At 29.5% G+C, this 25451-nt stretch overlaps 2 protein-coding genes across 2 annotated transcripts; one reads left to right on the forward strand and one right to left on the reverse strand.

Annotated features, from left to right (window-relative positions):
• Positions 1–1130: 1130 nt before the first annotated feature.
• On the forward strand, positions 1131–7402 carry LOC124538376 (NPC intracellular cholesterol transporter 2-like). Its single transcript, XM_047115420.1, has 3 exons — positions 1131–1368; positions 5261–5371; positions 6953–7402. Exons 1-3 carry the CDS (start codon positions 1278–1280, stop codon positions 7249–7251), a joined length of 501 nt encoding a protein of 166 aa, XP_046971376.1. The 5' UTR covers positions 1131–1277; the 3' UTR covers positions 7252–7402.
• LOC124538375 (NPC intracellular cholesterol transporter 2-like) lies at positions 7395–18152 on the reverse strand. The gene is made up of 3 exons (XM_047115419.1): positions 17990–18152; positions 10498–10608; positions 7395–8434 (listed from the first exon to the last, which is right to left on the reverse strand). Exons 1-3 carry the CDS (start codon positions 18129–18131, stop codon positions 8157–8159), a joined length of 531 nt encoding a protein of 176 aa, XP_046971375.1. The 5' UTR covers positions 18132–18152; the 3' UTR covers positions 7395–8156.
• Between the last annotated feature and the right edge of the window lie 7299 nt (positions 18153–25451).

The raw sequence follows: 25451 nt of genomic DNA on the forward strand, positions 1-25451 counted from the left end.
TAGTTTAGCATAAAAAATAAAACAAATTCCTGAAGTAGGTACAGTTTTGAAGATTGTATTGTTGACATCGGAATACAGGAAATCTTATACAATTTTATAATAATTATTGTTAATTCACCCTGTAATTTTGTAGCTGTAATAAATGAGTTTTATGACTTGTCGCCAGGGTAGCCCATCTTTGCCAATTTATTTAATTTTAAAATAAAATGTTTACTAATTATCACGACCGATATATGTATATTAAAATGTGTCCCTAACACTATGTAATATACTTAGTTGTTAAATAATAGTTGTGTGTATAGATAAGTTTTCTCTAATAAGTGATCTTTCACTATTCACCCTGTAAATATAGGGTGCATTGAAAATGCAGGGATTGTACATGTATGTACATGTTTATCTTAACATGTTTTTTTTTTCACTGAAAATCAAAAGAATCTCCGCTAAAGAAGTATTAATATTTTGTTTTCATATGTTACATCATATCTTGTTAAATTAAATACTATAGTAGAAATAGTTGTTTTTTATCGATAAAAGAGTGCACAAGTTTTAATTCCATTATGATTTGTTATTGATTCAATATACTTTTTTTTATTTTATAATCTACGCTGGTATAAGTATTATCATTACTATAATCTGCCTCATTTTTTATATTTTTAAAATTATTTTTGATAATGTAAAATATTGTCAATAAAGTTTATTACTTTTTAAATGTTTTTTTTTTTTTATACTTACCATTTCCAAATAATATTAATTTAAATTAAAAATATACTAAAAAAAAAGTATTAGGTACTTCAAAATAAGAATGTTTATCACATAAGTGAAAATATATTTTTCTTCTTGTTTTCTTGAACATCGTACAATTTAATAATAAAATGAACATTACACGTATGGAGTTACAAAACAGAAAATCTTAAGGACATTGCATAACGACATTGGCAGGTTTCTTTTAAACCTGTTAGCCAGTTCATACATAAAATTAATTAAATGACCAATATCTGTTAACAAAAACATACGAACTTTTGTAAAAGTAAATAATGGTATATTTTCAGTAAGAACAAATTTCGAAGTAAGCATACAGTCGAGTATGTTGATAAAAAGAACGCCTGCCGCTCGCCTTTATGTCCAATTAGTAAATCGTGCCGCATGCTTTGTGCGCGGAATCGTCTCGCGAATCGGGACCCTTTCTTGACGTTGGAACCAGTTTACTTTGATTTACCGATTGCTCCTCAATAGCTGCGTCTGCGTATCAGCGAGCGGTCGTCTCTTCTGTCGTAAAAATGAATAAGCTATACTTAACCATTGCAATTTTATTAGCAGTTGCAATATTAGCGGTGCGAAGTGATGAAACACCTTCGGAACAATGCCCAGGTGAGAATTTTTACCGTAAATAAACATTACTTGCATATTTTTTACTCAGAGGCCTAATTGCATTTTTGAATCAATTAGTATTATATTTTTCTAATTAGTTCGAAGAATCAATTACTAATGTTTGTTTTTCATTTTATGTATAGTAAAAAAAATCAAAAATATAGTAAAATAAATATTTCATTGAAACGACATAGACTTAAATACTAAAATATTTTTAATTAAATTTAATTTAAAATAAATGTACCTAAAAATGGTTTAAAATATGTGTTTAATTTAATTTACTGTATCTATCCAGAGACAAATTTTGCAAAAAACCAGTGCAAGTTATATTAATTTTTGCTCATTTAAAATCATAGTCATAATATTTTCTCGATAACGCATTTTAGCATCATACATTTAAACAGAAATATAAGATTTTTTGTACAAGGCTTCTTGAGTATAAATATTGTTAACAATGTTGTGTGAACAGGAACACGTTATGCTATAAATGTTTTACTCTTTTATTTAACCTAACCGGTTAGTGAAGTATAATAATTATTTCAACTTAATTTAGAACCAACTTTTTTTATAAATCTATTTTTGTATAATATTTTACGATTTATGTAATATTTTACTCATTACATATTTAGAAATAAATATTTTTATAAAGTACTAAGTCGGTATTATCCGTTTACTAAGTATATATAGTTTTTCAATAATAAGATATAGATAACAAATATTAAACAAACTAAATTAAAATAGATATTAACTAATATCGAGTCAAGCGATCTATCCGATACTGTGCTAATATGTATTACCTACATTGTTCCGTATTCATGCGTTGAATCAAATATTTTTATAATCCTCTCAAAATAATTCTTTCGAATTGAAAATTGTAAATGGTCAGTAACCATCAGTTGACCGGTCTGGCTTCTTGCAAAAAGGGAAAAAATTTAATGCCTCTCAGCTCGTCCGTTCCTGTTGTGGCGCGATGATCTTGTTTGATTGATTCTTGTTAAATGTCGCAAAATTTAAACAGAAAATATTTAAGACCGTTCATCGAAACTTCATACTACGTAGGTATATTTAATCATATAATTTGGTTGGTTCTTTACTAAAGTATTTGATGCCTTTTATGCCTTTTAAAAAAATTTAATCAAATAAATTACTACTAAAATTGTTTTTTCAATTATATTAAACAAGCGATCGGTCCCGGCTTCAAACGTCTAAAACTGTCAGCGTTTCCCTACAATATTGTGTATGTATTATACATACGAAGTTCCTCTTAAATCAATTTATCTATTGAAAAAAGCAGCATCAAAATCTGTTGTGTAATTTTAAGATCTAAGCATACATAGATAGATACGGTTGAGCGACTTTGTTTTATATTATGTATGTATGTTGTATCTATGATGATCTTGATTTATTTTGGATTCTTACATAAGTATCTATTGCTTTATTCTAGTGTTTTTAAAATATCTCATATTAACGACTTGTCTGTAGGTACCTTTATATAAACTTTATTTATTAGAATATGATGCTTGTAATTTTAATGTTAAACAGAGATCTAAATTTTTCCTCATTTTATAGATTCAAATTTGGATAATTTTTATTTGCAAGGTTAACATGTTATTGTTACAACCAATAAACCGTTCCGCAACGATTTTTTTGTATGCAAGTATTTTGGAATCGTTGATATCTTCTAAAGTATTTATTCGGGTGTAAAAGTAAATTTTAATATCCGAGGAAATTGATTTATATATCTGAATAAGTACCAATAATGAAGATTTCAAGTTTCAAGTGCTAGTTATTGCTTTGATGTACGTCTTGGGCATCAGTCAGTGAAATCCATGTAAACGTACAAAATATTTTTTTTGGTCGCACGTAAAAACGCCTTAGTTGCACGCATGAATAGTATAGATAAGATAATTTCGTCTCGTTACTTTCTTTTTTTAGAGAAAGTCTTTTGCTACCGAAGCCTTGGTCGTAATTTTTTTCTATGTCTGTAAAGTCTAAGGAAGCACAAAAACCCGCCTCGTCTGGGAATGGTGTACAGAATGTTCGTTCGGCATCCAGTTTGTAGAACAAAGAGAAGAACGGTGTTCTAAAAGGTTGGACCTCCAATGAAGCCTTGAGCACAGACTTTTGTTGTTTTCTTCTCAAAATCTATGATCTATATTCATGAATCAGTAATTTTAAAATATGATGTATTCATGAAATACTTAACTCAATTAGGACTGGATTATTGCGTTTTTATTTTTTGTATATGTAATAATAATACGCATACGATTAATTATTTAGTATAAACTAAACATATTATGTTTAATTACAAGAAAAAAATGTGAGAAATGAATATTAAGTCTCATAGTATAAATTAATAATGAAATAATTAGAAACAAAAAATAAATGGAAACTTTTCAACGTTTTGGCAAACCAGTTGGTATCAACTGGTTTGCCAAAACTGGGAGTCTGGGAGTTATCTTTGGAATTTGGGTTGGAGGTTATTTATCAAGTATATTACTTGATAAATAGATGCAATATGATTTCGAGTTTACAAAATCAATTGACAATATGCTAATTAATTTATGAATATAATAGTAAATAAATAAATCCTCTATTTAAATGGTTTTTCATTTTATTAATATGACTTTGCAGCATTTTGAATTATATTTGACGAATATACCAAGCCCCCTCGCCAATACATACAATAGAACCAAACCTTAGCGTGGGCGCGAAAAGTTTTATTTTCATAAACTGATTATGTATCACATAAAAAATAAGCCGAAACATACAAAAACCAAATCACTGTTTGACTAACGTCAATATAACGGTATATATCGTCTATAACGGTAGCCTCAGAAACAATAGACTTTGCACTGGAGTTGTAGAAGAGCATAATTTTTTTATGTTAAACATATGGAAATTGGCGTTCTAATTTTTTTTTATAGTTGAAAACATTGTTTCAGTCTTGCAAGTTCATTCTTTGTTTTTGTTCAATAGGAAATAAAAGCCTGTAAAAATTCCGAAAATTTCTGACTTATTTTGCTATATAATTATTAAAATTGCTGTTTAGACCTTTGTTTACAAATAAAAACCTACCTCAGATATTCAACCACCAAATAGCAGTATTCAGTATTGTTATGTTACGTTTTGAAGGGTGAGTAAGCCAGTGTAACGAACTACAGGCATAAGGGACATAATATCTCGTTGATAGCGCATTGGCGTGATGTTTAGGCGAAGAATCATTGTCTACGGGCGGTGGTGACGACTTACCACGAATAAGCCGAATTATTTCTCCGCCATAAGTTGGCAGTTTTATAAAACAAGTCAGTTGTTTAATCATGACCGCGACGCTCCACAGCCAGGTTACTCATCATTTGTTGTATCATTTGAAAAAAAAAAAAAACAGTATAGTACATAAGGCGTTAGCGAACCGGTGATAAATCCTGTCAGAAAAATTGAATAATAATAGATAGATATTTGTTTTTAAAATTGTTCTCTTGCTTAATAGCTATAAAATACAGCCTTCTCTTGTTTTATACTGCATAAATGTCAGATACGACCTCGTAAAGATCGTAACTATCAATAATAAATATAAGCACTATGTGTCCTTCGTCCGAATGTTGATGATTTTATAACCTGATTGTCTGACATGATCTGCTGATCTGAGTCCTAATACATGCTTTCATCATATACCTAATGCAGTCAGCAATACCTAGTTCGAAAAAAAGGTTTTTATATACAAAATCATATTATTATAAATACATTGTTCACACCTCAGTAAAAAAATAAAAAAGTACCTGAATACTTTACATAATGTCATGAAATTCATGTACCTATAGAGTTTAAGGTTCTCTTTTATATATTTATAAAGTATGATTGTATTCTAACTAGAATTTTGTATCGTTTTCAGGTCGAGAATTCGATAATCTTCGTGAGAGAATTCAGGTGCTGCCGTGTGGGAAGTCACGTTGTAAGCTGCGTAAAGGAACCAACACGACCGTGATCTTCAAATTTAAACCAAGTAATTTTAACATGGTTATAAATAAAACAGATCACATATCACAGACATTACAGAATTATTTTTTATTACGGAAACTGTACAGTTCATTTAAATAATATCGCACTTTACGTTTTTTTCTCTACTGTTCTGTTATAAAAGATTGACGTTGAAATGGAAAAATTTAAGTGGAATTTTTATCATTTAAACTGAGATTTAAGTTTATATTAATAGCCTTGAGCGCTTCATAAAGTAATTATGTATTTGCATAATGCGTGTGTGCTATATATACCTATAAACGTCTTTAGTAGGTACGAATTTATTAGTAGCAAGCAATAAATTTATGACATAAACTTAAAATGTATATGAATACATTTTTGTTCCTTTGTTTTGTATGCAGTCATATAATTCTATCAGAAAATGCACAGTTATTGTTGACACTAGCGTTAAAATATTCTACGCGAGTTTTGTTGGATAAATGTTTACAAAAAAATTAAAAAGGCATCACATCACATGCTGGACAATAGCTAGTTATATAAAAAAATAGAGCGCGTGCAGCACTCGTGTTGAATGGAAAAGCAATAAACTTTTTATTTTCGAACATTACAGATAAAAGGTTAGATTTAGATTTGATTTCAAAATTTTAGTTCTTGTCACGCCCAAATATATTATTTTCCGACCATTTGGATAAAGTAAATAAGTATATCTTAAATCGTCTCTATGATCCAGAAGTCATAAGATATAGCCTTGTGGGTCGTAGCGGGAAGTCTGATTTTATATGAGGCGGTCTCTTTCATCTTATAGTGGTATATAGATAGATATATATATAGATAGGTTTAATAAATTCGACGCCGTTATAGATAGGGTGTCTTTCTATTTTAGTATATCTCCCCCAAAGAATAATTTTCAGTACCACCATAAGATACTCCAGCAAATTGTGTCTCCTCTAGCTGCCGACGAAGACTGCGTTTCACCGTAAAAAAAAAAACGAAAAACTTTATTTCACAGAGCACTTCAAAAGTTTGTTCTCTAGTAGTTTTACTAGAGAGGTTGCTATTAATATAAGGACATAAAGAAGATTGTGACAACTTTTAAAGTTGATGATGACGCAAATCTTAATCCAAGTTTTCCTGATTTTTTTTTACTAATAGGGCCACGTCCTGTTATATGAACTCCAAAGGTTTCCTGCCTCAAATGACAATGGGTATTCTTTTTGTCTGGAATTCCAGTCGAACTCAGTGTTAAGAGTGTAGAATCAGACCACATTGTTCTATGGAAGAGCGGTCATCAGCTGGATGGTCCTCTGCTGATGAGGTAAATTCCTGTCTTATTATAGGAATTTGCAAATCTAGGCAGGAAAAGGCTTCAACATATCTAAGGAAAAAGCAATTCTTGGCAAGCATAAAGCATATTTCAGATTAATGCAAATCAAAATAATTTTAGATTACCATATTTATAAATAGCTACATCCTATGGCATAGTGTCTTTGTAGTTAGTTTATTATAGGTATTAGGTTTAAATTACTTTTATAATTAGGTATTCTATCGATTTACTGTATCAAATAACTTATGTACAAAAATGCATTCATTTTTATAAAATTTTCAGAACAAGTAGTCCACAAACTTACGAACGACGTGTACGCGATAATCGCCGGTCTCCCATTGCCATTCGTCGGCGTGGCCGGTGTGAGCGCGTGTACCCAGGTGAAGCACGCCGACACCGGCGAGGCTGCGCCTTGTCCCCTCGAGGCCAACAAGGAATACGTCTACACTAACTCTTTCCATATAGAGTCCTTCTATCCACAAGTGCCTCTCCGCGTGCACTGGGGACTCAACGATGGCAAAGAGGATGTAGTGTGTTTTGAAGTTCCGGCAGTCATTACAGCGGCGTCTAAGAAGAATTAAGATTTAAAAAATAATTCTCGTTTTTCCTAATTGTAGTTAGTCTGACTGTAATGGACATAATTATCTTGTAGATTAAATTTTTTAGTGTTATCTTGAGAGCCTTATTTTTATAATAAAACTATAATAAGAAATAAAACATAGTATTTTATTACAATATTTATTTAAATTATATTTGTGATACTTAAATTCTATACAATATAAATATTAACTTCTTTTTACTATTCAACATACACTTAATATCTTCGTTGGTAATCCTCATTTTACATGGACTTACAGCTTCTATAGAACCATTGAGAAATATTTAAGGTTCCATTTTTCATTTAATAAGATTTTCGTGACTTTTTTTTTAAAGTTTGAAATCGCATAATAAATTTATATTTGTTATAGTCAATAATAACTTAAATTATTAAGCAAAACGTCACAAAATTTCGGTAAGAATCATTAAATAAATATATGTCATGATAATGTCATCGATTAAAGATACAAGTCGATAAATAGTTTCAAATCAACTTCTTTTACTACTATAGGACCCTGTGTTGAAATTTTAAAAACTTCGGCTGCTTCCAGTTCAAATATATTTTAGGGATACACTGAGAAACAACAGATGGAATTATTTCTTAATCAGAATTTCTTCTAATATCGATTGATTATTTGAAATTATTGAGAGACAAATGAGAACTATAATACGAGAAAATTATAATAGAATTATATGTGATGTGTTTGTTACACGTTCCTTTGAAAGTTTGATCGATATATTTTTACCAAAAATAATACCTTTTAGATCAATTTACTATGAGATATTGATCTGGGGAGCCGAGGTAGATATAATTAAAAAATATGTTAGTCATAATCATAAGCCGACGTTAAAAAGTAAAGTGGCCTTCAAAAGATTCCTATAAACAAAACTATACAATCTTCACGGGAACTTTGAAGCATATGATATCATTATCTCCATCTTTTAACGCCCAGTGTACAGTGGTTTCTAACTTAGGGTAAAATTCTAATATAGGGAAGGAATCCTTATAGATGTATTTAGTTCCTGCTTTTAGAGGACATGATGCTTTTTCTCCATCTTCAGTTTCAATTTTTTGGCAAATTGGAAGCCCGTCAACTCCAATGAACGGCAAGGAAAGTCCAGCTAATTCAGCCGAAACTTGGTTTTTCACTTCTGGGATATCTTTATCTAAAAACAAGAGAAAATAATACTTTATTATTATTTTTATGAGATAAAATAGCTGTCTAGCAAAATTTGCACGCACATATTTTTATTCCGTCTGATCGGCGGCATTATCGTACGCTGTACTTATTAAGTACTTTTTTAATTCCTTGGAAAACACGTTCATCAATCAAGCAAATTAACGCATCAAACGATCACGTAGAATTTTCTGCAAAGACTAGCAAAGCGATTCGCTAGCGCCAGATGTGTTATCTTTGATGATAACATCAACTCACATTTAACAAAACTATTTACCTATTTGGAATTATAAAGTCTCCATTTTGCAGAAATAAAACATCGCTGTAGAAACCCCAATTAAATCCATAAAGGCTTATGCTTGCTCCTAAATAGGCTAAATAAGATTTAACATAGATTTTTAGGAGTCGCCGCAAGTTCTTTTAGTAATGGTTTTGGAATTGGTTATTATACTTTTCTCCAGTCTTATTGCTCGACAATTTGGGTAAATAGTTTGGTTATCTAATTAATGTTTCTCGTTTATTTGTAAAACTGATGTATCATATTTTTTCTAATATAATAATTATTACTAGGTTACAATTTGTAATTAAATTATTCAAATTGAATGGTAAAGTAAGTAGTCTCATTTTTAAGCTTGTTCCTTTAAAAGTATTAAGAAGCTTTAATAATATGTTTAATTATAGTTCATTTCAAAAGCATTCGAAAATGAGTTTGCAAAGAAATCATTATGTCACCGCTGAACACGTTGAACTCTTAGTTATGGGAAAATGGTATGAAAAAAAGTCTTTATGTATAATCTTATTTTCGGCAATAAAAGAAAAATATACTGAGAAAAGACAAGCAACCTTTTCTACATTCAATATTTTTCATATATTTATAAATGTCGATAAATTACAACCATATCAATATGATAAAATATTTTAAATAAATTCAACTTTATTTTTGACGTAATGACGTAAAAATAAAAAAAAATATATTATTTTTGTAAATAAAATAAGTGGAATTCAATCCATAATTATGGCAAACAAGATAACTGTCAGAACATCAATTTTTTTGTGTCTATTTCCTTAATAATTTTCATGAAATATTTGGCTATTTTATCTATATATTAAAATATAGTAAATACTTAATGATGCATATTTTAATAACAAATCTTAATACAGAAGAATAAATTTCTTTAAAAAAATGTTTATTGATGCCTAGTGAGTTGCAAATCAAACATCGGTCTAACATTATTCTCATTCGTATAAATGCAATAATATAAAAAAAAAAACAATATACTTTTTTCTGGACATGGTAATTAGTTTATGGAAGAAAAAATTTGCTATCTAAATGGTCCATTCCTAACTACACTAATGCATTACAATGCTATGTCCCCTTTGCCTCTATTGTATGTAGAAGAGACACCACCATACTACATATTTTAGTAGTTGTTCACGACTGGAGAAAAGTATAATTACCGAAGGAAAACATTGTGAGGAAACCTGCATGTGACAAATTTCATAGAAATTCTGCAACATGTGTATTCTACCAACCCGCATTGGAACAGCGTGGTGGAATATGTTCCAAACCTTCTCCTCAAAGGGAGATGTGGCCTTTAGCCCAGCAATGGGAATTTACAGGCTGCTGTTGTATATGTAGATGTAGACTTGCACAAACGCCAACCAAACCAAGTAAATTTTATTTTTAATCAAAAACTAGCCGGTCACTCAATAATTGTATAATATAAACATGACTTGAATGATCAAAGTATAATAACTAATATCTATAATAATAATATTATACATATAGTTATTAGAAGTAAGTTTAAAAATTGTATGTTATTTATTGTCTGGTTTGCAGTGCATACCTGCATGGCCTTAACGTGTTGACACAACAAACATTTCAAGTACATGAAATAGATATCGAATTGATATCATAGATCATATTTAATTTATAAATACTAATACGAGAATATCGATCACAATATTCTTATTGGTTTTTGTACTTAGGAATGTAAATTTGATTGGTTTCTGAGATTACATTAGCTTCAATAAGAATATTCATCTGCTAACCTGGAGTAAACTGGATCGTAATGTGTTGGTCGGTTCCCTTCTTAAGGCGACAGGGCAATTTCTTGCATGGTGATAATTGAACACTATCTTTCAATCCCTCGAACGATTTTCCTGAAAAAATAGACAATTTTTTTGAATAATTTATCAAAACAATTAAGCAATTGGTTAAAAAGGCCTTCGTTGATCCAATTAAATCGTAATAGGTATGGACTGGGTATATTCATTTAAATCGTTACATGTGTTTTTCATTCAACTCACGTCTGTATGTAGATTAATTCTATGGTATGTTGCTTGTGACAGTCATTTCCTGCTACCGGATGATCGGACATTTTATTCCACTGTTGATGTTTATATAAAGTACCTATTTGTAACGCTATATTGATGAGCAGAAATATAAAGTGAACAATGAATGTGCTGACGATATTACATAGGTACTACAGCGAAAAATATTACTAGTAAATTAGAATTAAAGTAACCTGACTAAGATCATGCTGGAATTTAATCTTTTTTACAAAAAGTTGAATACAAGTAATAAAATTGACACGGTAGCATTTAGATTTGTAAGTAGCCTGTCAAATAATGCTTCTGCACATCATCTATGTGCGTATTATTACTGATTACTTTTTACATAAAAAAAAAACAATATCTATTATTTGTTTCTGGTCCGCCTTGGGAAATGATCATCAGACTAAAAGACCGTTATGTTGTTGTTGTTATCATTTTGTTTAAAATTGTTAAGTAAGTGTAGTTTTTGAAGAGTTGCTTATATTAAGAGGCGTGAAGAAGGGTGAGAGGTGAGAAAGGGCCCCGGTACATAGAAAAAGAATGGGGCCCGCACACCCTCTTTCCCATTCCTCTTTAACTAATAATTACTCTTTAATATTATAGATACGAAATAAGAAATGTTGTGCGCAGGGTCGTGATTTTCTATCTTTAGAAGCTTAAGGTTTAGTTTAGAGGGCCCCCTGAACTCCGGGGCCCCGGTGCACTGCACCACCTAGACCTACGATAGCTACGCCACTGCTTATATTGGTTTTCTAAAAGTTTTGTCTGAGAATTAATGCTTAGATCAAAATAGTGACACAGAACAGCATAGTCAAGGTTTTCTAGTCTGCTCACTGCTTTTGCAAAATTGTATTGTACCGCATGATTTTGTGTATATTGTGTGAGATTTTAATATTTATTATGTACTTACTTGCTTAATCAAAACTGACCTTCAATTTCGAACTTAAATTACGACATTCATTTTAATATTATAAATTGTACCATTTTGCATTTTAATTAAAATTTCATTATAAAAGCATCTAAGAAAATTCTGAATAGTTCAATGAGTCCTCAAGAAGACTTTACAAGTCCTATGTTATGAATAAAGTAAAAAAAAAAAAAATGTTTCAATATTCTGAACGATGCTTTATAAACGGAAACTATTTATCTTTTAAACATATTAACTAGTTCATATATTATGGTGATAGAATAAACATAAGTCATAGAACTAGCATCATATTGGTACGGTTTAGTCACAAATGCTTTATTGATCTTTAAATCACAGAGTCACCTGTACATAATGACGACATGCATTCATAAATAATGATTTTTATTGCTGCTAAGAGTACAGCGTTTAAAATGACACCAAAAGTTGATTTATGTGCTTATTTTATTTATGACAATATATTATCGTAAAAAACGAATTATTTGTGATTAATTTCGAATTATTATTAGTGCGCTAATCTATCGGCTATTGTTATATATAATATTATACTATATAAATAATAAATCCGTGAAGTGACGATGATGATGATGATGATTTGCAAATACCTATTTGCGCAACGAAGATCAAATAGCTTATTAATCAATATTAAAGTAGTTCTCATGTGGCACGTTCTTATGTTAAATTGTTGTTTTTAGATTACAAAGATGACGAAGAAGCGTTTATTTGTTTTTGGTTTCCGTCATCTATATACATATCTATAATAAAATTGAAGTGTCTGTTTGTAATATTAAAAAAAAAAAAACAGTTTTACATATAAAGGTGCATACGGTATATAAACCAAAATAACACTTTATTACAATTTTTGTCTATTTGTTCCAGTTAATCTCTAGAACGGCTGGACAGATTTTGACGAAACTTTCACTGGTAGATAGTAGACGACAAGAGCACTGTTTGAACTCGCGTGTTGTGTTTTAGACGGTGATGCTTGCACAGTCTTACCACTAAACCGCTCTTTAAACTTTGCTTCTAGTCAACTGTTATTCTACTAAATATTCATGTGTTCCGATTTGAAGGACGGATTTGAAGGAAGAATCAGTGTAACTACAGGAATAAGAGACGACATCTTAGATTCCAGCGTTGGAGGCGCATTGGTAATATGGGGAATCACTAATATTTGTTACAGTACCCATGTTCAGTAGATAGTAATTATTTATCGTCCGGTGGCTTATTTGCTTAAAAAAAATAATCAATGTATTTAATCACTTTCACATACGGTTTCAATACATACGAGAATATCATTTAGGATTACATTATAACAATGTTTCAAATTTGTAATCAGTCATTTTGTCTATTTTATTTTGTTCACGTGACGTGATATTACATAGGGCCATCTTTTAATAACTAGCTCGCTGCAAGTTATTATTTTTTAATATATAATAATGCATCACAAGAAAAAAAATACATTTCAAAACTGTCTTGGCGAATTCTACTATTTACCTCTCACGAGTTTTACCACGCGCTATCACATTACACTTTATAAAATAATATACATTGATCAATCATATATGTATGTGTAAACTATATCATATATTTCAAAGATCGAAAGAAATAAATATTATAACTATAAATTAAACCTTGATTATGTATAATTTATATGTTTAGAAATCATTAGGTTTCAAAAAAATATGTAAGTATTACAGTATAATAATACTCACATATTTTTTTGTAAACTATTTTTATATAATACCTAAGTATTAATCAATAAAATAGAATGGATCGCAAAATAAATTCTTTATTTTTCCCTTTATATTTCATACATTCGTATGTTATGTACATGTGCATGCGCTATCTTTTGGTTATTTTATAAACAATAAGGAAGATACTATTTGAGACAAGGATATTTTAAAAACATTTAAATGATACGCCACGATGGAATTATCTCTACGTGATATAAATAATAACAATTCTTTACCATAGAACTCAAAATAATATTTGAAACAATGACGCGTTGATTCACCCTGATTTGAATTTGTGATACGGTCTCCAAGTGATTCCATTCCGTCGCTATATTGCTGTTCTTGCATACAAATCACTAATATCGCAAAGAACAAACGACGTGGTCAAGAATTGGATTTATTACTATAAACAAAACCTTCGTTTTTTATTACCGCAATTTAATAAGCATACATTCTTGCTATTCTTCTATTAACATGTGTAAAGAAGTACCTATATCTTGATATTATTACTGTGGATTAATAGTTAGTGATTATGGTAATTAATCAAACAAGTTTCTACAAAACGTTATATGTAGTTTCAGAACTACTACATTGCAGTTTGTATCTGATTATATTGAATTATACAACATCTGATTATAGCAACTTCCTACGACTTTACATCGTTCTATGTAGCATTTTAGTGTTTAATAATAAAGTAATAATTTGCAATAGTTACCTATTTATGATTATATTAATTAAAGTTTCAGTAAGATATAACCTATTGCTAATAATTTGTATGATAACGTGGTGTGTGATGATATTTTACATCATTTTCTAAAATTATAACACATATACACCTTTTGTGTTTCATTATAAAATTAAACAATGAAACATTTACACACTTATGTCGTATTTTTAAAAAACTCTCAATCTCTTAATTTTCGGTACTCAGTCAATTCATTGTCTATTTCAAATTGGGCATAACAATATATTGGCAACTTTTATTGCTTAAATAATAATATATGCCTTATTATTTCTATTTCCCTCAATGAAATTGAAACTAGAAATGTCAAAGAGGGTCCTCTTTGAAATTTCTAGTTTCAATTTCATTTCATTCATAAAAACTATAAAAATAAATTTTTAACGGGATTAATATTATGTCTCCTATTTTATTTATCAAACCATACTCAAATTAAATTTGGTATATTTTTGCATATTTAATAGTAGTAAACATTTCTGAATGGGTTGTACTTGCACAATTTCGAGTTGTTTTATTTATTTATCAACTTTGCTAGATCTAAGTATTTTAATGTATTTTTGTCTTTAAAAAAATGAAAGGCACTTAGAGGATCATTTCCTTTTTCAAAGAAATGTTATAATTGTGTTTCAAAATTATGTAGGTTTTTTATTTGGAATTATTTTTTAATCATAAACAAATTACTTTGATTGCATCTCACAGTTGGCGATATTAACGAAATTTATTTACTTGAGCAATTGACATTGACGCGAATATAATTTGTTTACTAAATATTGCATAAAACTTCATTGCCATGAAACCTAAACCTACTTGAAGTAGTTAACTACATCAAATGATTGGAATAAAATTAACAGGCTCATTACGGAAAAAAACGTTTATTTTCCAATCGAAACATCTAACAGATATAATAATTAATTTGTTCAAAGTTCATAAAGAAAATGAAATGTTGTCTGGGAAGCTCCAAGAATTGTACATCATCGTCCGAATTGTAAAATATATGAATAATAAATATAAAATAAAAAAAAATATCTAAACCCACTTAAATATATTAAATTAAACCTAATGAGACCCTTGGAAGTGCCAAAGCAGGAGTGAGAGGAGGCCTGTATCTTTTTTGTCCATAGGATCAGAGTTGCGAATAAACGGGGAATGCTTCTAGCATTCTAGCCACTATTTTACACAGTCGCTATTTACAAAGAAACTACTGTAAATGTTTATTTGTAGATAGTAATAGTTAAAGCGTTAATAATAAAAATTCTTACCTAAAAAAGATTGATAATAAATACGGACTTCACGTACAAATTATAGACGCTGATTTTTGTACCTTGCAAAAACGAATAGGGTTTTACGTAGAAACCAGACATAAAAACCTAAACAATCTACAAAACGTAGGTATACATTCTTTCTTTAACTATTTGCTAGGCTATTTGTTTTTATTTTAAACTTGAGTATTTTTAGCACTGTGTGCTCTAAAAAAAGCTAGCCAGAAATAAAAATAAATGTTCTCACACGTTCATTGTAACTCATGAATTAAAATATTTCTAAATATAATATAAAATCAACTTTATAATTATTTTTACACTACAACTTAAATAAATATTTATGAATATATAATAACGTCTGACTGTTTTTTAATAAACTGCTATTTATGGGTACATGATTTTTATAAAATAAAAAAAAACACTAAATTAATCATTTTAACAAATAAAGGCCCTAATGCTTAATACGTTTAAGGAAGAGGTGCATATAATTGTTCATACAATATTTCTCGAGTATATATTTCCGACATCCTTGTAACAACAACCAAAAAAGACGGCTGCAATTAAAGCTTACAAGATGTTTTGAGACCACTCATGTTTTTTAGGTTTGTTTCAATAATTTAAAAACATGAGCAAAGCAAAAAATTCCAAGTCTCTTAAATATAATTCCTAAAATATTGAGATGATAAATTATTATCGTCTCTACTTCCTTGAATTCTTCTCGCCACAGCGGAAATAGAACATACAACTTTAATAAAAATATATCTATATGTATGTCTTATAAACAATTCATGACTTGCATTAAATACATACTATATTTAATTCATTAGGTATATGTATCAGTTCTTGCCGTCGGCGACTCGTTTTGCATTAATTATTTAAATTGTAAGATCATTCTGCATCTACGTATATATATCCATAATTCTTTTTTATATCATCGTTTTTCCTCGATCTATAATCGAAGAAGGATTCATCAACGAAGGAGAGATCAGCGTCTAAGCAATTACATTAATTCCTTCTTTGATTTGAATAGCTATTTTGAAAATTATCGAACTTTGCTCAGTGTGCTTTTACTTTACAATCATTAATCATATTTTTCACACTGTGAGTAAAGTGCTATTATAATAAACATATTTGCTTTACAAATTAAGTTTCGAAATTCCAAACAGGTTAAATCGCAAGAGATAGTAATTGTAATTGCTATAGATATAAATTGGAAATATAAAAGCTCTACTTACAAAAAGTAAGACATATTAATCTAAAGTAAAGTAAAGTAAAGTAACAGCCTGTACATTTCCCACTGAGATAAGGCCTCCTCTTCTATTACGGAGAGGGTTAATAAGGGTATTAATCTAACTACTTTTATATATTTGAAAAATATAAAATAAGTTAGATTAATATGTTTCACTACTTTTAATTTAACATTAATTCTAAAAATATTTTTTATTCTTGTTTCGTTTAATATTATATCGATAACGAATAGCTTAAAATTCAAACAGGATATGAATTAAATGAAAAATATATCTTTTAATGAATAAAAATATTAATGCAATCCCTACACATGTATAATATGCCTGTACTACACTGGCTCCCTTCCACATCGAAACGTGTGAACAGAAAAGAGAAGTATTACTGCGTATTAGTTTCGAAACGATCTATCGATTTGTTTACTGAGCTCTAACTAAATAGTAAGTTTGTTTCATCCGAATCTTCTTATCACAGTCAAAGGTGAACAGAATAATAATTGCTTTACGAGGAACTATTTATATGAAATAACAATAGCTCTTTGTTCGAGAACAAGTTAGATATTATCAAGTTATTAGCTACTTAATCCACTGGATTGCTTCTGCGATTGCTATAAATATATTATAATAGCTTTCCAAAGAATTTATTTTTAGTTATTTCCAAAAATTAAAAAGAGGCAAAATAAAATGTATATATTATTATTTTTATGTATATATTATTTATTATTAATGTTATAAATACATCATGATGGACATATCGAGATATAGATGTGTATGTTAAAATAGCATACAGGGTGTTGCTATAATAAATTAAACACATTTAGAAGTTTGAACGTATAGCTAGAGATTTCAACGCAGCTTTAAGTAAATTCTAATACCCTATTTAATGTGATTTCGTTTGTGCCAACCGGTTAGAAGTCGGTAATACTCTTTTTTTGATTGCGATATATCTAGTGCGCATGCAACTTTCTTTCGATGTCAATTTTAAAGAGATTTTAAGCGTTGTTTTTAGTAACTAAATGTTTTCTATTGTCGACATTATTACTAAAACGGGTATGATGAATTCAATCTATATTTTTACTACATTTTGTAATTACAAAAATTACAATATCTGTTAAAAATATTGATCTCATGATTGAATAACAATATACTCGTTACCGTGACCGTATTACTGTGTTATATACTTTCTATATTATTTACCTAATCGGTTTTTTTTTATCAAGAACATAGTTATTTAATTGTTTATTTATCTGTGATGAAAGCGGGTCGAATAGTTCGTAACGGGGTTACGTAAACTAAATACTAACCTGGGCATTGTTGCACATCTGTAGCAGCGGCGAACACGAAAAAGGAAAACACAACCACGCTTAGGGTAAACATATTGACGTCTGTGATCAGTAGATGACTGCGCCGCGTGCGTCGGCGCTCGCTCGCTTTAAACACTTGCATCACCGCTAAGTTCTCACATCCGTCTTAAACATACGATAAGCTTCAATTCCAATGCAATAGAGTTTAAAATTTGTCATATCCTACTTTGCCAGTTGTAAATATTACTATGTCGATATTATTTTGATTAAGTTGTATGACAACTGACAATGCTTTCAAATGTAAAACGACTAATGTAATCTAACTCTTTGTTAGATTATTTTATTGTATTTAAATTTGTACTAGGATATTTAAATATTTTGAAAGCGTTTGAAGATGTTTATTTAATTGAATATATATAAATTTTTAAAAGTAGTTACAAATACTTGAATGCAAAATTCCTTCCTCACACATGAAAATTGAATCAAATCATTTCCAAATTTTTTAGTTCTAAATTTTAGTTAGCCTATCTATTACTACTATATATAGAAGAGAATTCTTATCATTTATGAAGGAATTAAATGTTCATTATTTTGTCATTTTGTTTATATCTCTATTCAATTATATTTAATAATATAATTTTAGTACTTAATCATGAAGATGATAAACGTACATAACAACGAAATCCCTAAAGTTTTAGATGGTATAGAGTTGATATAACTTCACCCTGTATTTCGTATTAACTATAAACTTATCCAGATAGTAAAACCACGATATAACCAACATAAACTACAATGTTATGTGTTAATGATTTTGCACATTGAAGCAAAAACTGAGTTGTCAGTGGAAAATTAACTGGTCGCGATACCTCTGAATCCATTGAGATCCTATTGAACGTTCCAGCTAACTTAAGTTTAACTTTATTTATATTTATAGTTCATCGTGTCACAGGGAATAGGACCTATAATTGAGTGTGCCACCATAATTAGTCACGTGAAATTCTGCCACATATTGCTGTATAACTCGCACGTACAGGATGTCGTGGAATAAGCTGCAAAGGTTCAATATGAAAGAAGATGGCATGAGACCAGTAACTTTTTACTTCATTTGGAATGAACCTTAATGTTTAGGAGTGGAAATAACACAAAATTTTACAGTAGAAATGAAAATGATGTTGCCTTTTATTAATTTTTACCTTTGTCGTTACGAAGTTATCTACAAATTTATTTATTATACATAAATGAATCGAGACCCTGTTACAGATTAATACAGGATTTAAAAATTATATATTACAAAATTTAAGATGATATCTTTAGAATAATCACTACATATTATAAAATAAAGTCCCCCAGCCGCGTCTCTGCCTTAGTTCGCGATAAACTCCAAAACTACTCAACGGATTTTCATCCGTTTTTTACTACTAGACAGAGGAATTCATAAGGAAGTTTTAGGTGTATAATTTATTCAGGTTTTGTGTTAATAAATTGAAATAGAACGACAACTATTAAACATGTTGGAAGAATCCAACAAAAAAATATTTAAAAAGTCTTATGTCCACACCCGTGCGAAGCTGAGACGCGCTTCGCTAGTGATTAATAGATAATCTACTTTGGAGAAAATAACATTTATATTTATTCTTTTAAAAGTTTTCCAACATTCACAGCTCCGTAATAAAAAAAAACCTTCAATTCAAGAGATTTCAGTGTCTGCGGATGCTTTTAGTAGTCTAGGAAAGACACACATTAACAAAACAATAAATCATTATAATCGAACTGGAAATTCAAAGGTGGAGTCTGACCTCGTTTGTGGCGCTATTTATTTTACGGACTATGAATACCTGACTTATCCAGTATTGAAATGCCCATAAAGATAAACTGTATATTTTTGTAAAGTTTATTATTGTCTATTTCAAGGAAAGCCAAAGTAAGCTTGCTAATCATAAGGTCTATACTATAATTTATTTCGTATAACGATAATGAAATATTGTACGAATAATTCTGATAATTCTTTGACCTCGTATTTTGGACGAAACGGACAAACGTCTACTAAAGTATGACAATGTTCGGGTGACCTACTAGGTACCTACTGTACTGTTCCAAGTAAAAATAATTCAACATTTCTATTCAAGCGTGTCTCACACACTAAAAATATTTTTGTCTTCATCGATTGTACATAATTCTACATTATTTACATAACGTCACTTGTATTTTATGTTTAAGCACATTTGTTTTTAACTGTTTAGGCGACGTCATCAATAGTTTGTAGTAGTAGGTAAATTAACATCTTTATATTGATTACTTTAAATTTTGTATATACTTTTAAGTCGCAAATTTAAATATTCTTGATATTATATGAAATTTAAGGTAAAAGTTAAAAAATGTAAAGGTTAAAAAATATTGAACGTATCATTTATTACACCAATTGGATTCTAGGCTATTTTGTATCAAAACTGGGAGATTCCAGATTTTAGAAAACATTGAGAGAAAAATTAAAAGAACGTACTTTATAGATTTACTGTTGAGAATATTACTAGCCAGTTATAAGAGTTATAATTATCTATATCTATCAGGCTATATAAAAGAGCAACATAAATATATTACAACATAATTAATTCTGCTCGCACAACTACAAGCCATAAATCTATACTAATATTATAAAGAGGAAAACTTTGTTTGTTTGTAATGAATAGGCTCAAAAACTAGTGGGCCGATTTAAAAAATTCTTTCACCATTTGAATGCTACATTTTTCGAAAGTAACATAGGCTAAATATTATTTAGGGTAAAATGGGGTTCCGTAAGATATTTTAGTTTTTCGGACACAAGTAAAAAAACAATCAGAATCCTCCTCATTTATATAAGTTTTTTTATTCTGTATTTTTATGGGTTATATTAATCTTCTTTTGAGATATGCAATCCTGTTACAAATCCGAAATCTACGCGGACGAAATCGCGTGCAGAAGCTAGTTAATAATAAAATGACAGTGACGTTTTCGGAAATACCGCGCGCAAATTATTCCGATGGTTTATTACGCTCAATCGATCTTTTGACTTCATCACATTGTATGAAACAAAGCCGATTACCACTGTCTGTCCCTATGCTTACTTTGTTCTTTAAAATTACACAACGGATTTTGATGCGATTTAATACATAGGTTGATTCAAGAGGAAGGATGATAGTTTTAGATACATTTCAAATGCTGGCTGAGCCCTAGGAGATCAAAATAATCTACTACAGTCAATGATGTTCTAGTAAATAGATATGTCATTAACGCGCAAAAAGTGAAGACTATAAAACGTCCTAATTGGGACGTTTGCCTTTAGTCGTTTTCATCACAATTATGCCAGTAATACGTTATAATACATCATAATTATGTAGTAATACGTTTTGCGTAATTAAAACATCTAGTTATCCCTTTTACTTATTGTTTTTATCAAGCTATCATTTTTACTTGTAACGCAATGTAAAATAAACGGTCCCCGGCGCGACACACTTTTTTCTATTGTTTAGTATGGATATAACATATCTGTTTATTAGAATATCATTGACTACAGTATTTATTATCTCTACTATTTACGAGATTATGTTACTAAACTATATAGCATTATTAGTTATTCGAATAAGTAGCGTAAATATATTGTGTATTGTATAATGATCAATATGGCCCTTACAGCATGAAATTTAATTGAATATATTTTTGAAATATTGCAGATTTAAACAGCAGGGCAGGGCAGGGTATTGTCTAATGACATAATAGCTGTGAATGTTGCTAGTCATTCTGTATATCCAGCTTTGCAACCGTGCGGAGCTGTTCGCTAGTTTTGATTATACATATATGTATTATATATAGATATATGTAAACGTATGACCGTATATAGTTTAAGCTCTGTAAAAATATATAAAATATAGAAGTACATTTATTACATGAATCCAAGCTACGGTCTATTTAGATATTTTCAACTATTAGATAAAAAGCCACCTTACGCTTATTTATTGGTTCTTAATTATATTGTCGTGTTACACATCCATCTCAAACTGCGCATTCAATAATGACCATAATTATAATGTTATTAACTAGATAGTACAGTCATTATTACAACATATAATAAACACAATATATTAAGATTAGAACCTAGTAGAAAATAGATTTCAATTTAATACTTACTGGAAAAAATGTATGCCCACACAAGACACACATTTTTACATTGTGGAAAAATACAATTCGGCATTTTTTGTTAAAATAGCTTTTGATAATATTTAAAAAAAATGTATTGTATTATACTTATTTTCTTCTGCTGCTTTTAGCGTTATGTATCTTTTCAACCGACTTCAAAAAATCAATTCGTCTGTATAATTTTTTTTTTTTTTATGTTTGTTACCTCATAACTTTTTACTGGGTGGACCGATTTTCATTTTTTTTTTGTTTGAAAGGTAGTGCTTCCCGTGGGGTCTCATTTTAATTTAATTTTTTTTTCGATGATGGTATCTGTATGAAAACGACATAAGTCTTAAATTTGCATTATGTATGTGGCTATAAATAGGTGAATAACTCAAAATTGGTTGGCACAATTTTGATGATTCTTTTTTTATTAAAAAAGGATGTACTTTAAGGGTAGTTTAGTGAAAGTTTGGTAAGGTTTTGAGTACAGGATCCATGACAAATTAAGGGAACGGGAGGGAACGGAACAATTCTGAGGAGCACGTTAGCAATACTCGGTTGAATCTTTTATTTATGGGTTACTTGGATATTTGAATCACCTTCCGGAACGTGGTAATGTTCATGTAATTGTCATAATCGAATATTATAATCAACTAGCGACCCGCCCCGACTCTTCACGGGTGCAATACTGATACTAAAGAATTTGTTTATTTACGACATCACATTGCAAACTTCTAAAATTGTCAGTGTTTCTTTACTATATTGTTCATTTATTATATACACAAACCTTCCCCTTGAATTACACTACCTATCTATTAAAAAAAACCGCATCAAAATCCGTTGCGTAGTTTTTAAGATATAGGGACAGAAAAAGCGACTTTGGTTTATACTATGTAGTGATGGAACTCCTATACGGCTCGCAGTTAGGGTGCGATATGGGGCAGAATTTCTTACTATCTTTAATCAAATTTTGTGTATGTGATGTGATGTCATATGATGTACGAAATATAGTTGGTCTTTTTCAAAGTTTTTTTGCTGAGTTCGATTACAGCTCTTTCGAGGGATCCTTGTAGTTTACGCCGCGTGACGTATTAAATCCGCATTTTCGAAAGTCTATTTTTACTTTATTCGCAAGTTTCCTTTGAAATTGTCCTCGAAGTAGTTTCTGACTCATATAAACGGAACGCTTAATCTATCCATATTAAAAAAAAATAGTTAGTCAACATCAGCTTCACTTAAAATCAAAAAATAAATAAAAATTTTAACAAAAAGAAAAACCGACTTCAAACAAAACACTATTTTAAAACAAATGAATATGCACGAAAAAGTCATAAAAATAATTGCGTATTCAACATATTTTTTAGAGTCTTCCTAAGTTAAATGAAATGAAAAATATTAGACTACTTAAAAGTCGATTAACGATTATATCATGTAGTTATAATTATTGGTATATTTGGAGTCGGTGTCAGCCAATAAAACCCTACAGTATATCTATCAAAAAACAATACGAGAATACTTTAACAAATATGTTTTTTACAAATTACCTTTTACACAATAATATACTGGATCAATCAAGGGGTATCGCTATCGCTTCTTTCTTTTGATTGTTGGGGCAAGGGCACCGTGGCTGACACCGGCTCCACTCCAGCTTACTGAGGTATCGACCTCATATTTTTGAGAGTCCTCCTAGGTAAAATGAAATGAAAAATATTAGACTACTTAAAAGTCGATTTACGATTATATAATGTAGTTATAATTATTGCTATATTTGGAGTCGGTGTCAGCCAACCCTATACTATATCTATCACAAAACAATACGAGAATACTTTAAGAAATATGTTTCTTACAAATTACCTTTTATACGATATTATACTGGGTCAATCAAGAGGCTCGTATCGCTTCTTTCTTTTGATTGTTGAAGCGTGTGCCCGTGGCTGACACCGGCTCCAAATATAGCAATAATTATAACTACATTATATAATCGTAAATCGACTTTTAAGTTGTCATATATTTTTCATTTCATTTTACCTAGGAGGACTCTCAAAAATATGTTAAATGTACAATTATTTTTATTACTTTTTAGTACACTTTTATTTGTTTTAAAATAGTGTTTTGTTTGAAGTCGGTTTTTCTTTTTGTTAAAATTTTATTTATGTAACATATGTATGTCGGACCGGCTGTACTGCTTCTATTTTTAAAAATCTAGTGAAAAGTAACCTAAATGGTGTATCAAGAAGATTGACTCGCCGGAGATTTTCTTTAAATAATTTGTTAACAAGAAAATAAGAAATAATGTATAATAATAAATGTAAACAGAGGGCCCATGTATATATACCTAATAATGTCGTTTATAAATCCACTAAAATACAAAAAAAATACTGAATTTATTGAAAATAAATCTCAAACTTTTTGTCAGCTCATCTTGTTTAATCACATTAGACTAAATGAGTTGTGGGCAATTGACCGTAACTGAGTTCGTAAAACCTCAATATCGGACAGCAAATCATATTTTCATGTATACTACCTACCATTGATAACAAGCATACGTTTTGACAAGTTTAATCGTGGTAAGAAATAAAAAAAACTGAATACATCAAAGAAAATTGACAACATATTAAAACAAACGGATCTTGGTACAAAATGTTATTGAAGTTTATTTGAATTTAATTGGGAAGGCTATCAAAGTTTTTCTAATGACATGTACATAGTTGGCAATCGTGAATTCAAAATACCTTGTTTCCTTAATGATATATTAATAGACATTGTAAAGTCTTTTTATAAACTTCCGCAACACAAAATAACATTATAATAGATACAAGAACATGAAATTTACTTTTGTTTAACTCCAATTATTAAATATATTGAAACTGTGAAGCGTAGCTACATCATCTGTGGTTATATTTTAACCTTCTCCGAAACGCGCTGGGGATTTATTTCGCAATACTAAAAATCGTCTCTTATTTTATTTATAGAGACAGACATATAAAATTATAGTTTTATTGTGTTATTATAAAAATAGTCTTTTTTTATTGAAACACCTTTTGCACGGGTAGATTAGTATATAATTATATTGGTTGATAAAAAATTTATGTGTTCTTTGTAGAAAAATAAAATTGCATGTAAAGCTTTTTATATAATAAAATTTTAAGTTATACTTTATACTTATTTTGGCGTTAACAAACACAAATATAAAATAATGATAGAAACTATTTTTTTTTACCATGCAGCTGAGTTCTAATTTCTGCTACTGCATGCGACAGAACTCACATTAAATTTTGATTTGCTGGATGATCTGCTCAGTTCACTC

The sequence above is a fragment of the Vanessa cardui genome, chromosome 20 (genome assembly GCF_905220365.1).
Source record: "Vanessa cardui chromosome 20, ilVanCard2.1, whole genome shotgun sequence".
Taxonomy (NCBI): Eukaryota; Metazoa; Arthropoda; class Insecta; order Lepidoptera; family Nymphalidae; genus Vanessa; species Vanessa cardui.